A 14,990-nucleotide genomic window follows, 5' to 3' on the forward strand; every position below is an offset into this window, starting at 1 on the left:
AGGTCACAGAGGAAGTTCACCGGCTGCTGCGGCGGGGTTCCTACCGCTTCGTGTGCCGAGGCAAAGTCAGTGTCAAGGGCAAGGGTGAGATGCTGACATACTTCCTGGAAGGCAGGACCGATGGAAATGGCTCCCAAACCAGGTCCCTGAACTCAGAGCGGAAAATGTATCCTTTCGGAAGAGCTGGCCTCCAGACCAGACTGGCTGCGGGTCACCCCCCGGTACCTCCTGCAGCCGGCCTCCCAGTTGGAGCTGGGCCAGGGGCTCTGCAGGGCTCGGGGCTTGCCCCAGGCCCCCCAGGCCAACACCTGCCCCCTGGAGCCTCTGGGAAGGAGGCTTAGTGGAGCCCATGCCAGCCGCTTGGGGCACAGGGCACAAATGCTTGAGGTATTGGGGGTCTTTGGGGCTCCCCCAGGGACCAGCCCAGCCAGCAGAGCAGGGCTGGGAGCTGGTGACTGGGCTGGGGAAGGGGCACAGTCCAGGCATGACTTGAAGCAGCTGGGCAGTGAGTCCAGCAGTGAGTCGGGTGAGGGGCGAACCCTGACCGCACGGACACCGAGGTTTTAGCGGCGACTGTGTTTGCTTTGTCCTCACCTCAGTGGCAGAGGGAGGTTGGCTGGGTCAGCTCCAGGTGTCAGAACGTTCAGGACATTCTCCAGGGCCATAGGCTACAGTGAGAGCCTCAGAGGTCTGGCTGGCAGAGTGACTGGGGCGCCCACCTTGTGCCCTGAGATGGATCAGCGTCAGCCCAGCAGTGTGGGTCCCATGGGGGCAGCTCCAGCCCTGGGCAGTGGCCTGCAGAGCCCGGAGTGGGAGTCAGGACTCTCTCAGCAGGGCAGAGCTGTACAGGCCTTAGGGGATGGTTTGGGAAGAATTGAGAAGCCCCTGTCCCACTGCATGCGTGGTGGTGGCCACTGGCTTTCTTCAGATTGAGTTTTCGCTGAGAGTCAGAGGTGGGTCTTCTGGAATTCCTGGGGGCCCTGCAGCCACATCTCTGTGACCAGCATAGTTCATGTTCTGCCTCTGCGTTCTCCACCTGCCCCGCCTGAGTGCAGCAGCTCCTGTGAAACCTGGACATTCCCTTTTCTGCCCACGCCACTGTTTGTTCAAAGGAGAGAAGGTGGTTGGTGTCATTTCTTACCTCTCTACCGTGGCACCTTGGGTTCCTGTATGCTGAACAGCAGTGCAAGGCTTCATTGACTTTGAAGATAAGTGAACCTCACAAGCATGAGAAAGCTTCTTCCTGGATGGAAGGTGTTCCTCCAGCAGAACCGGTCCCCTGGATGTGGAGTTTTGGCATTCATGGCTGTCAGTTTAGATGTCCCTGCTCTAATTTGCGGGGAAAGTGACTGCAAATAATTCTGTGCAAGTCTGGGAATCTCCTACCAGTGTATCTCTGTGGTTGCCATGGAGATGAGGAGCATGACCATGCTGGAATATGCTGTTACAGGGGGCAGGGGTGCAGGAGGGCCAGTAGGAAGGAACTGTCTAGAAATAGCTGGACGTGGAGACCTTGACTTTTGACCGCAGGGAGGAGGGCAGCTTGAAACTGGAGGGAAGGTTCTGGGCAGGCAAGTCAATGTGGGGGGGATGTCCATCTGAGACCCAGAGCTTTGACAGCATCTGGAGGAGGTCCTGTGGTTTCAGGGGAGCCCTGCTTGGCAGAGTCAGCAGCCTGGGTGTCCCTCTCTTCTCTGGTCTCCAAGGGCTCTACCCCCTCTCTGGGGGTTCTGACTTTGCTGTATTGGAACAGGGGCTCACTTTGGACTGAACCCCATGTCCTCTGGGCTCCCCCCATTTTGGGCATGTGTCTTGTGACTGTGGGGGCGAGTAGCCAACAGAGTCGGCCGCTTAGCCAGTGTGGATGGGCCAGTGACAGAGGCGGGCAGGTGGACAGTGTTTCCTCAGATGCACCCTGGCTGAGTGGTCACCCGCCTCCTACAGACAGGGCAGAACCAAGTCGTCTCCAGAGCACATGGCTTCTGCAGGTGTGCACATCTGTGCCAAGCCGTGGGGCTGAGATGCTGTCCAGGGTCCTGCTGCCCATCTGCTCACCATGGCCGAGCTTCCACCCCAGGGCATGGTGGGAGGAGGTGGACGGCATATTGGAGCATGACACTGCGAATATGCTCTGTCACCCAGCAAAGGGGGCGCTCCATTCAGGGTGCAGGCTGTAAGCTGCAGAGAGGATCCTGGGCCACGTGAGTTAACTCAGTGTGACCAATGTGATCACATGGCCCCTTAGAAGTGGATGAGGCAGGTAGGCAGTCAGGAATATTCTGAGCATGAGGTTTCTGTTTAAAGATGAGGGGCTGCAGTTGGTCGAAGGTGAGGATGGCCCAGCCATCAGCCAGTGAGGAAGCAGTCGTTGCTCCCACAGCCACGGGCTCTGAATTCACATCGACTTGAGCGAAATGGACGCTGAGCCTGGGGTGAGATCCCAGCCTTGCTGTGCTGGGACCTTGGGTCCACAGAGCCGTGGGATCCCCACGTGGGTTGGCAAAGCCACGGAACACGTGGCCCCCCGTCACCGCCACCTCGGGAAGCCATCGGGGCCTCAGCTGTTCTGAAACGGCGAGGTCTCCCCTTCGATGAGCAGAACCACCTTCATCATCAGCAGCTCCAAACCCTACCTGCTTCCTGTGGGCACAGGGGCCGTGTTCAGCCATAACGTTCCTTGGGGTTTGGTCAACAATTTCCTTTTTATTTGTGATAAGACTGTATGATATTGCCTTATTTATTTTTAACCTTGTACAATAATCATGTACAAATGTTAGAGCCTCCCGAGTAGGATTCTCTCTAAATTATTTATTTTAAGATGCTCTGTAAATAGTGCACTGGGTAAGGTGCTGCCTGCTCCCTTCTGACCAAAATGAAGGCAAGCCCAACTCCCGGTGTGAACAGCACACTTTAGCCTACGCGTGAGGTCCCTAACGCATCCCCCTGCTTGGCCTGGCTGCTACCCTTTGGAATGACCCCGTCCTTGTGTCCTTTCAAGACCCTTGCATGCCTCTTGTGCCTGACCTCAGTAGATTAGAACACAGCCCTGAACTTCCGAACGCTTCCACGGCCCCCAACCCTGGGCCGGTCCACTCGGAGGTCTGTGTCCTACAGGGTGGACGCCTGCCCCCAGACCCAGTCGCCGTGAGCCTGCCGTGTTTATCAGACTCCAGAGCCACCAGGGCTTCCGATCCTTTCTGTCACTCGAAGCAATAACTCTAACTCCAAACTGTAGAGACAGGTCTGGTCCAAAGCAGATTGGTGTCAGAGACAGGCCATGTGTACGTTTCCCCAAACCGAAGGGCACTGTGGGGCGCTGATACCCACAATCCCTGGCCGATGTGCAGGCTTGGGCAGGGTCCAGCCAGCCTTCCTTGCTTTCCATCTGATACCATTGTCCCAGCAGCCACCTGGATATAATATTTGAATCCTTGCTTTCGCCTGCCGCTCAGGAAGGAAGAGCTGGGTTGGCCTGGCAGCTGTGTTTAGGTTTTCTCCCTGGCAGGCGGACCCGTCTCATTTCCAGGGTGTGTCCGCCCTTCCACATGGCGTGTCTGTGATTCCCTGAGTCTGGGATCCTGGAGGTTTCTCCCTATGTGGCAGGTCCTGCTGGGGACAAAATGCCTGACTCATAAGGCAAACGCTGCCTAAGTGTACATCCATCACGCACATAGGAAATGCGTGTTCCCATGATATGCCCTGCATCAAGCAGTTCCCTTACAGGGGACCACAGACCTGCTGTCACACTTGTCATTCTGAAGTGTGCAGGCCCGTCGATTGTGTATAACTAGCCCCCACCCAGAAAACTGACGTGCCCTGGTTTTGTAATGGCTTCAATTAACAAAACAAAACATAACCCCCAAATCTAAACTTCGTAGAGGCAATTGGTTTCAAAATATTTGCTTTGGTGAAATATTTAAATGAGAGGTGGACTGTGGCTGGTGGCAGTTGGAGGACACGAACGTGTCCAAGGGCCCGGACGTCCCCCTCGCCAGCTGCAGTTTGCTTTGAAAGTTGCAAGTGTGCATTAGCCTTCCTAGATTATCATGTAACATTCCCGGTTCCATTGTGAACGATGAAAGATGTGACAGCTCTTCATGCAGCCTCCTGGGTTTGCATCTGCCTTCACAGAACCTTAGGCTGGGGGTGGGTCTAAGTCAGATTCCAGGTCCACCGGGGGCTGTGCTCCCAGGTCTGGAGGTCAGCAGGCCGGACAGGGGGCCCTAGGCCTGGGTGTTTGGAGGCTAGCTGTAATGGCTCAGGCCTCCACCTTGAGTTGGGAGACAGAGATGGGTTTTACCCTAGGAAGTTCGCTGACACAGTGCCCAGGGTCCGATGACATCTCTTGGTCTGTTGTGAGCAGAGACCAGGCCAGGTGCCCGAGGGTTGGCCTTGTGTGCTGTGGGGGGAGTGGAATTGTGACTTTTCCCAGTGGTTTCAGGAGATTGGGGCTAGTGTACCTGCATAGGTGGCACCTGGGGAGTGCTACCAGGCAGCTGTTTCCCACCCTCAAAAGCAGGGAGGGCATCCTTGATTCTCTGTGAACTGATGGCTGGGAGCCTGGTGCCAAGGAGACAGTGTGGGAGGGTGAGTGGGATGCAGGGGACAGCTGAGTGGCTGGGGCCAGGCAGGCATGCCCAGCAGGGTGGTCAGTCATACCAGCTGTGGACCATGGGCTCAGCCCCAGAGGCTGGGACCCGATCTATATTTCCCTCTCAGGTCAGGGGCACACCCCAGACTGTGGGCATACAGGGGAGCTCCTGGGGACTTCTCACTTCCAGGAAGCCCCGGGAAGCTTTGGAAAGGATTCAGCGGTTTTTCCTTTGGTCTGTGCTCTGTCCTTCCGTCTGTGCTCACATGGGTGGGAGGCAGGTCCTGTGATGGTGAGAGGAAGTCTGTCTTCTTTGTTCAGCTCATGAAATTAACAAGCCCAATTTCAGGTACCCCATTTGGGGCTGGACCTCCCTAAACAGCTTGACCTCATGGTAACAACTCAGACATTCATATTCCTTAATTTTCCTGAAAGTATAACACATGTGTTCACTAAGATCAAAGATAACTTTTTTGCCAGAGGCCTAACTTAATCTGAATCTGTGTGTGTGTGTGTGTGTGTGCGCGCGCGTGCACACACGTGTGTGTTTGCATGGCGTGGCATAAGCAAAATTAGAATCAGTTATTTGTTCCTGGAATCAGGATGGATTCATATAAGAAACAAACTAGGAATACAGGAATACAGACTACAGGAATACAGGAATAACTAGGAATACAGACAGATGACTGCCCCCCAGGGCATCAGGTGAAGCCGTCCCTGCTTGCCCCTAGAGGTCCCGAGCCTGGAAGCAGGGGGCCGGGAGGAGTGGACAGAAAGGGGGGCCTTGACCCCCTCTGGCATCCAGGTGGAACCCAAGCCTCCATCTCCAGCAACTACTAGAGAGTAAGGAGGCTTCCTCCCTCCCTCCCTTCTTTTTTTTTTTTTCCTAAAAGAATCTCTCTCCAGTATCAGTATAAAGTTCAGGGCATCAAGACCCCAGCCTGATTCCACTTCCTGTCATCTGTGTGGTGGTTTTATTTTTGTTGTGTTTGGGTTTTGGTATATGTGGAGGCCTGTGGGGAGAGCTGCAGGTGGGTGGCTGTTGGTTCAGGAGTTCTGGAGGAAGGAGCTGGCAGGGCACCCCCACCTCCCTGTACCTGGGGAGCCACTTGGAGGTCTGGCTTCAATCTCTGGGCTGAAGGAGAAAACAATGGACAGATGGTCTTCTAGGGAATGGGCCACGATTGGCTGGGGAAGCCCCGGATCTCTTGTGATTACAGATGGCTCCTATTCTTCAGCCACAAATAATGACTGTCCATGTAGTTATTAATATAATCCTTCATTCCTTTGTGAAATCCCTGTACTTCCCTAGATTCAGTTTGTTCTACACTAATAACCACAGGGAAATGGTAGATCACTCCTCTGTGCAGTTAAACTACATCTCCGGTGGACTTTTCATGTGACCACAAACTAAGGAAACCATCATGACTAAGACCCACGTCTAGCTCGGTAGGTGACGGAGCATCTTACCTGGGCTTCACCCCGCCCACCTCCAAACAGTCGGCAGGGGGAGGTGTGGCCATGCTCCCCACATTGTTGATGAAGAATCTGAGGCTCAGAGAGGCTACAGACGTGGACAAAGTCACACAGTCCTGAGCGGCAGGACGAGGATTCACCCTGTTCCTGTCCGTTCCGAGCTCCTGGTTTCCAGTTCTATTCAGCGCCTCTTGACTCACGGTGAAATTGGGGAAGTTGTGTTGGTTTTAATGGCGCCCTTAGCTTGTGTGCACATGAGTGGTGGGGGTGCATGCCAGGCTGGGCCTGACACTGTGAGATGAAGACAGTGTGTGTTCTCTCCTCTCAGTGCTGCCCCTGCTCCAGTAGCTGGTCCCCAGCAAAGACTTACAGCATCGGGCTGCAATCCCTGCCCTGTCTTGTCATCCTTTCTGTCCTAAACCTGAATCCTGCAGTACCGTCTGCCATTGTGTCTTAGGAACTGTCCCTCAGTGAGGAGGACTGTTGTCCTGTCACTTCCTATAAGGCCTCTCTGCCATCGGCCTGGGAGAGAACCAGGCCCTCAGACGCTCCCAAGCTGCACACAGTTCCCCACTTACATGAAGCCAACCCAGTCCCCAGCAGGGGCTCTACCAGGTCAGGATCCTCTGATGTCCTTGTCACGCTACGGCGTGGAGGAGGCAGTCAGTGTTCCTTTCTGGGGATTAGCGTCCAAGAGCAGGTTTCACTGAGAACGTGTAGAAGGTGAGGCAGAGACGTGGTGGATGGTAAAGGATTGGGTGCCCCTGGAGCACAGGTGTCCCTGACTCCCCCAGGGCTGGCTGGCTCCCAGAGCTGGCTGCTCATCTTCAGCAGGATTGGATTCCAAAAACAGCTGGCAGTCCTTTATTGAGAACTGATGTTTAAGCAGAGAGGAATTCCTAGACGAACCCCCAGAGATCTGCCCACCCTTGGGCTTCATAAGTGCATGCAGGGCAGCATGCGGGACCAGCCAGCCAGAGAGCCATGTCTGGGGCTCAAGCTCCAGATGGCACTCCACGGGCAGCAGGCCCACCAGTAGCCAGAACTTGATTTTTGCCTCCCACCAGCAACCCCCACGCAACTCCTGGCCCAGGCACGCAGCACATGTCTCAGGGCACCATTCCTATGTTCTGGGAATCCTGATGAAGCCGCTGCTGCAGCCTCTTCCACGGGCCAGGGTCACCGATGCTCCCTGGGCATTAGCCCCAGAGAGGCACGTGGTTTTGCCTTCATCTCTTTTGAAACTGTGGCTGCGTGAGCCGTTTGCACTCAACATTGCATGCTGTGAAATTCCTAACCGTGTAAAACTTAGTTTGGATTCCAAAACACGCAGCATGTGCAAAGGGACAGGCCCAGGCCACCACGGGTCGTCTGCTGGCTGGCCGCAGTGCGTCCCGCCTCGGCGGATCCTGGACCCTGAGCCTGTGCAGCTCCTGCACCCCTTCTGCAGTGTCTCCTCTCAGCCTCAGTGCACTCCCCTTGTCTCTCGTGCACACCGTTCACACCAATTGCACCCCATCTTGCACAAGCAGAGCTAATGTACCAATTCTGACCATCTCTTAGCAGCAGATTCCACTCCCATTTAAGGTAAACCCAAAGCTCACTCTTGGATTTTCTTTACTCATTGAGAAGGGTTGTGTGAACCCCTCGCCCTCCTGTGTCCCTCCAGGGAGCGCAGAGTGGGCTGGGGTGACACATTGTCCCGCTGGTAGAGCTCACGGAAAATGCTTCTTTAGACGCGGAAACGAAATGTCTGTACCCGAACGACAACAACTCAATATCACTGGGTAACTTCTCATGATAGATTTGTATAATCAATACGGGTCTATTTTTACGTCCACTGAACACTGTAGAATACCTTCCAGTCTTTTCCAAGATTATTAAATTGAGACAAGTAATTGAATAATTTGTCCTATTTTTATTTGAAACAGTGAATGGACTGAAATGTTAAATGTGAATGTACATTTCTTAATTGCAACTTTTCTACTGAGTGTTTGCACTATACTTTCTGGAATCTTATTTAACAAAAATAAAGGAAAAAAAATTGCTTGACTAAACTCCTTGGCGGTTTTAATAGAAAAGCAGTCGGTTGTGTGGATATTTTAAAGACGCCCCTATTTGTTTAACTTATCCTGCGGGGAGAGAGTGTAATTTTCTAAAATGCTGTCACCCCTTCCTTCCTTGGGCCCCCAGTGTGGGCTCTGCTCCTCTGATGAACAGCCCCCTCGAGTGACGAGCAATTGCTCCCAAGTGGGAGCAATGGATGGACACACTTAAGTTCTTTTTAACTTCTTCACCTAAACATGAGAATCCAGGGAAGATAATTTGTATTATTTGGAATTCCTCTTGACTAGTCTCTCTCTGTCTAATGAGTGTCCTTTTGCTTAATCTTTTATAAAAGAACAGGGAAAAATCTTGCCTGTCTTGAATGAAATATGAAAGTTGGGGTTCAGTCTTACTGTTGGCTTGCTGTGCACTCCTACAGATCTAGTCAGTGGAGGGGCTCTGGGGTCCTGGGCCATTTGAGCAGGTGGGGATGACCACCTCCAGGCAGAGGCCACAGTGATGCAGCATATCTCAGGGCTTCCGCTGCTGCTGCTGCTAAGTTGCTTCAGTTGTGTCCGACTCTGTGCGACCCTATGGACGGCAGCCCACCAGGCTCCCCTGTCCCTGGGATTGTGGGGACAGCATTTAGCGGACTGAATGATGATTGTCTTGTGATTTAGGAAAAAAGTTCTATTCCAGCCCTGAGTGGAGTGTGGTCCCTAGTTGTGGCTGATTCTGAAACTCAGGCATCCTCAGAGAATGTCAGTGGACACCCTGCCCATATCATGGCCCTCCTTGAGAGCAGGTTAAATTGTATCTCTGCCCTGGATGAGCAAAGCTTCCTGCCGGAAGAGGCTGTGGGGTGGTATGAAGAGTGGCCGGGTGACAGTCACCATGGACCGCCGAGATCTACCCGTAGGGAGCCTGGACTACCAGGAAGCCGTGGCAGGGGTGGGCTCAGGAGAAGGGACAGGAGGAGAGGTGGGGTTCGCGGGCTCTGGAAGCGCCCAAATATCTAATGGGTTCTGTGTCATGTGGATATGAGACTGGATGCTTCTCCCTGGTTCCCATTGGACTCCTTGCTCCTCTAAGTCTTTGCTTAAATGTCAGCTTTCCCAAAGGGCCCCTTCACTTCTGTGGTTAAAGCTAGCCTCCCCACCCCTTGCCTCACTTTACTCTCTCCTGCCCATCATCACCTCTGAATATACGTACAGTATATAGATTTTTTCTGTACCACTTCCTGACTCCTCACTGGAAGGTAAGCCCCTGAGAGTAGGGTTCTGTCCTTTGTACTCACCTACTCAATAGAAATTTATCTCATGAATCAATGAATAAACAGTGTGACTATTTAGGTGGCTGTATTAGTCTCCTGTAACAAATTACCAAAAACTAGGGGGCACTTACAACCATAGAAATTTACTCTCTTACAGTTTGGAGGCTAGAAGTCTGAGATCAAGGTATCATGGGGTTGATTCCTCCTGGGGCTTGAGGGAGACCCTGTCCCAAGCCTCTTCCGTCTTCTGGTGGCCTCGGGGGTCCTGGGCTTGTGGTCCCATCACTCCAGTCTCTGCCACTGTCTTCATGTGGTCTTCTCCCTCGGTGTCTGTGTCTTCTTTGCTGTCTGCCACTGGAGTAAGGGCCCACCTTAGTGCAGATAATCTCATCTCCAGACCCGTACCTTTATTATATCTGCAAAGACCCTTATTCCAAATAAGATTTTCTATGGACTGAATTATGTGCACCCCAAATTCATATTTTTGAAGTCTATCTTCCATTGTGGCTGTGCTTGAAAATGAGGTCTTTATGGAAGTCGTCAAGGTTGAATGAGGATCACAGCAGAGAAAACTTGAGTAGCCCATGGATAATGATGGTGGTGATGGTGGTGGTGATGACAGTGGTGATGATGATGGTAGGGAAGGAGGAGGAGGTGGAGATGGAGGAGGAGCACCAGCAGCAACATCAGAAGAGCTCTGAGCACCATGTGCATTAACCCATTTACCCTCCTCACATCCATGCTCTGGTGTGGTCACATTGGAATCTGCATTTATGCCTCTGAAGAGACAGTGATTTTTAGGGAAACACAGGTGAGTAGCTTTTTCCTGAGCAGCTGCTGTTTCCCTGGGCTGACATTGCCTGCCCAGCATCCCAGGGGCCCAGAGTAGAGGGATGCCCCAGGCAGGTGTTCACAGATTCCAGCAATGAACCTGTCCCAGCTGGGAGTCCCTGCTGGTGTAGCTGTCAGATAAGCAGTGCTGAGTGGGGGCGGGTCTAGAAGAAACGGGAAGGAATATAGATAGGGGCAAGTGGGAGGGCAGAGGAAGAGATACGACCGAGGGTTTCCAAGGGGCAGGAATGAGGGGATCTGATGACTGGGCAAATGATCCAAGGGGACTGAAAAACCACCACTAACAAAACCAAAGTGTTTATTCCCTTAGCAGACACAGGGTCATGTCCCAACACTAGCACAGGAAAAGCGAAGACAAATGGGTCAGAAAAGAAACAGTCCAAGAGAAAAACAGGCAAACCAACATGACTCAGTGCTCAAGAAAAGCAAACCACATGTTCCCCTTTCACTTATTCGGTGGGTCCAGATCACAGATTTGGGTGGTGTTTGTGCAGAAGGCAGCCCTTCTTCTGGGTCCGGGGGCTGGAATGCTAGACTGGAAGTCAGTCCCCTGAGAAGTTTGAGGACATTAACTGCCACCTCCTGGTTCCCAGCGAGCCCTGGAGAAGTGGGACCCATAGGATCCTCAGTGGGAAACTTTGTAGGAGGGTTTTCCTCTCAGGAGGTTTCTTGGGTCAGGTCTCTGTCCAGTGTGCTGAAAATTTCTGTGCTGTGTGAATGGATCAGGCTTACCCCGCTGTACGCTGTACACTGCATGCCCATGCCTTTTAATATGGAAAACACATTCTCCCTTTTTGGGAAATACTCTTGAATGATTCTATTGATAAGTAACTCCTCTCCGTTTCTCTGTCTTCACTTTCCTAATCTCCTAGTATTTGGATATTGGATAGGCGATGTTGTTCCTCTAATCTTATTTTTCCTCAGTTTGCATTTTTGGACTCTTTATGGGAGAATTCCTCAGTTTCATCTTCTAATGCTGTTATGCAATTAATTCTGTTAAATTTTAAATTTCTGAGGCATCTTTTATTAGCTGGGTATGTCTTTGTGTGGCATCGTATTATTTCATCATTATTCCCTGAAGACAAACTTTAGGTTCTCTGATGTTTTCTTCTGCCTTCGTAACCTGTTTCTTGTGCTCTTTATGTACTTCAGTCTCTCTTTGTCATTTGAAATGAGTATTTGCCATCATCTTAAAAGCTCTGCATATATGAGTGGGGTTCATCTCCTGTGGGACAGGCTGGGTGTTAATGGTGTGCCTCAGTGTTTTTCTTTGAGGTGGTGCTCCATCTTCTCCTGGGGCTCTGGGCCTGGCTGCATGCATGAACTCTAGGGGGGCACCTAGACCCTCAGTGTCCAGTATGTAAACCACCCCGTACCCAGCACACGCTTCAATAGTTAGAACATCTTAGCCTCCAAAGCTACCCATGCCTCCCACCTTTCGCAAAGGTCGTCACTATCTTCAAAGTATCACATGACTTGATTAAAAAAATTCAGTGTGAGGCTCTGTCTTCTAACCAGGGAATTCAACCCGTTTATTTTGTTTATGCTATCTTTGAACTTGAACAATCTTGCTTCTCAATTTCCCTAGTCTTGTTTCATTTCCCTTTTTATTGATTCACTTTATTGTAAGTATTAAGATGTGCATGTGTTCTCAGTTGCTCAGTCATGTCTTGACTCTTTGTAACCCCATGGACTGTAGCCCGCCAGGCTCTTCTGTCCATGGAATTCTGCAGGTAAGAATACGGGAGTGGGTTGCCATTTCCTTCTCCAGGGGATCTTCCCGACCCAGGGATCAAACCCACATCTCTTAAGTCTCCTGCATTGGCAGGTGAATTCTTTACCACTGTGCCACCTGGGAAGCCCACAGTATTAAGACTGCCAGAGGGAAAAGAAAATTTCATTATTCACAGTATTAATTGCTACATTATCCCGCACTCAATATACAATGCTGAGTGCCAAGATGGCAATGATGTTTTGCCTCTATTCTCATCTCCTCTAAACACTGGAGAATATAATTGGTAAAGTTAACCCAACAGTCAAATGGAAGAATAAAGCAACCGAGAGCCTTTTGCTTGGCTGGAATCTTATTTCCTGTTGCATGTTCTTCCAAGTGATAGATGCCAGTCAGCCTTATTCTGCCCTGCCTTTGAGGATGATTTATAAAAAGTTGAATTATTGATAAGAGAGAGAATGAATGTTTTGGGTGCTCTGATAAACATGAAAACAAAGTAAGAAAAATGGCAAGTGGGAAAAGAAAAAGTGTTTTCATTGAAGCAGTAGTGCATTCACTTCTGAATAATTCAGGGTCAAAAGGTAAAAACAAGATGATGTTGTTACTGAAAAATAGATACTTGAACTGTCATCATTGTCCCACCCTAATAACACGCTATTATTAGCTATTATTTTAGTCCTGTGCTTTTTAAAATTTCACAAAAAGATAGCTTTTGGAGATATTACAAGTTTTGCTTCAGATTACCACAGTAAAGTGAATATTACAACAAAGTTGCACAATATTTTTGGCCTCCTAGTTATGTTTTTTGGCACAGAAAAAAAGTTATATTTACACTATTCTATAGTCTAGTAAGTATACAAAAGCATTATGTCTAAAAATGCACATACATTAATTAAAAAATACTTTATTGGAACTTCCCTGTTGATCTAGTGGCTAAGACTTCATGCTCCCAATGCAGGGGGCCTGGATTCAATCTCTAGTCAGAGAATTAAGAGTTTGCATTCTGCAACTAAGTTTGTATGCCAAAACTAAAGATTCTGGTGTGCCGCAACTAAGAGCACAGTCAAATAAATAAATATATATTAAAAGAAATAAAAATTAAAAAATATTGCTAAAAAATGCTGTAATTTGAGACTTTAGCAAGTCATAGTAGTAATAAAGATCACTGATCACAGATCACCATAACAAATATACTGAAAAGTTTGATATAATATGAGAATTACCAAAATGAAGTCAGTAAATGTTAGAAAAATGCCTCTGATGGACTTACTCATTGCAGGGTTCCACAAATCTTCAATTTGTAGGAAAGGTGTGATCTGTAAAACGCAATGATGTGGAGCACAATAAAATGACATATGCTTGTATTTCACTTTGATAATTTAGAAAATTTCACTTGTACTCCCCACTTTTCACCAGTTCTTGCATCTCAGACTATCCTGATGGAACAGTATTTCTTTCATCTTTTAGGAGATCATTTACCTCAGGCCTCCGTGATAAATTAACCTTATGTTCATCTGTAAATCTCTTCATCTCCCTTCTCAAAAGGTTAAAAAAAGAAACCTGAAGACACAGCTATCGGTTGACAGTTATTTTCTCTGAAATATCCCATTCAAATTTAGTTTATAGTGAGGGATGACTTCTGTGACTGCTGCTGAGAAATCTTTCAGTCAAATTGCTTTTCCTTTATGCTGTCTTAGGGTTCCCAGAGAAATTAAACCAACTGTGTGTGTGTGTGTGTGTGGTCCAGGGGTTGGGGTTGGTGGGGGGAGGAGGGAGAGGAAGGGAGGGAGGGTAAGAAGGAAGGAGGGGAAGAAAGGAATGTATTTTAAGGAATTGGTTCACAAGGATGTAGAGACTGGCAAGTCCAGATTCTGCAGGGCAGGTCAGCAGGCTGGAAATCCAGGGAAGAGTGGAGGCTGCAGCTTGAGTCTGAAGGCCCTCTGGAGGTAGAATCCTCTCTTCATGGGACCCAAGCCTTTTCTCTTAAGGCTTTCAACTGATTGGATGAGGACCACCCGCATATGGAAGGTCATCTGCTTTACTCAAAAATCGACTGACACAAATGTTAATTTCATCTAAAAAAAAAAAAACCTTCACAGTGACATCTAGATTGATGTTTGACCGAACTACTGGGCACCATATCCCAGCAAAGTTGACACATAAAATTAACCATCACTTATGATGTACAGTTTTTCTCTGATAGAGTCTTTAATTTCAGATAAAATCAACTCATAGGAAAGAGATTTTAAAATCATTCTGAGAAGCACAATATCCCCAAAGTAGAAAAAAGGACATTTACAGACTTTTCAGAGAAAAAATACAGCTGACTAGAAAACATAAGGAAATATGCTCAACAGAACTATACCAGTGAAAGAAATGAAAATAGAAAACAATTTTCCTATCACCTTTCAATTTGGTAAATGTCTTAAAAGATTAAAAAGTATTTATTTGGCTTTGCTGGGTCTCTGTTGTAACACGAGGGATCTTTCACTGCAGTGTATGCAGGCTTACTTGCTCTGTGGCATGTGGTTCTTAGTTCCCTGGTCAGGGATTGAACCCATGGTCTTCTCATTGCAAGGTGGATTCTTAAGCACTGAACCATCAGGGAAATTCCTAGAAGACTTTTTAACACTGGCAAAACCACAGTGAACTCCTGCTTGGGCACTGCTCTTGGGAATTTGTAACTCACTTGGTAACACAAAACAGACCACAAAGTGCTAACATTCTTAAATCCGGTAAAAACTTCTAGGATTCTACCTAACAAAATCAGTAGACATGGGCACAAAGCATTTTGTACCAAAGTTGTCATCACAGTGTTATTTTTAATGATGAAAACTTGGGAACACATTGGTGGACAGAATTCTAAAGCTGCCCCCCACCAAAGACTTCATGCCTTCTAATCTCCAGACCTGTGACTGGGATGAGATATAACCCCCACCTCCAGCTGTGCGATTGCTTATATCACCAGGCACACCAGACCTCATGAAGGCCCTTAAAAGCAGGGAACTTTCTTTTGGCCA

At 49.2% G+C, this 14,990-nt stretch overlaps 1 protein-coding gene across 1 annotated transcript in view; it reads left to right on the top strand.

Moving 5' to 3' along the window:
- Positions 1-8,124, top strand: part of ADCY1 (adenylate cyclase 1) — a 106,979-nt gene extending 98,855 nt beyond the window's left edge. Inside the window, exon 20 of the mRNA XM_027539292.1 lies at positions 3-8,124. Within this exon, the coding sequence (XP_027395093.1) occupies positions 3-341 (339 nt within the window). The 3' untranslated portion in view covers positions 342-8,124. The remainder of the gene's footprint in view (positions 1-2) is intronic.
- Positions 8,125-14,990: the final 6,866 nt, after the last annotated feature.

The sequence above is a fragment of the Bos indicus x Bos taurus genome, chromosome 4 (genome assembly GCF_003369695.1).
Source record: "Bos indicus x Bos taurus breed Angus x Brahman F1 hybrid chromosome 4, Bos_hybrid_MaternalHap_v2.0, whole genome shotgun sequence".
NCBI lineage: Eukaryota > Metazoa > Chordata > Mammalia > Artiodactyla > Bovidae > Bos > Bos indicus x Bos taurus.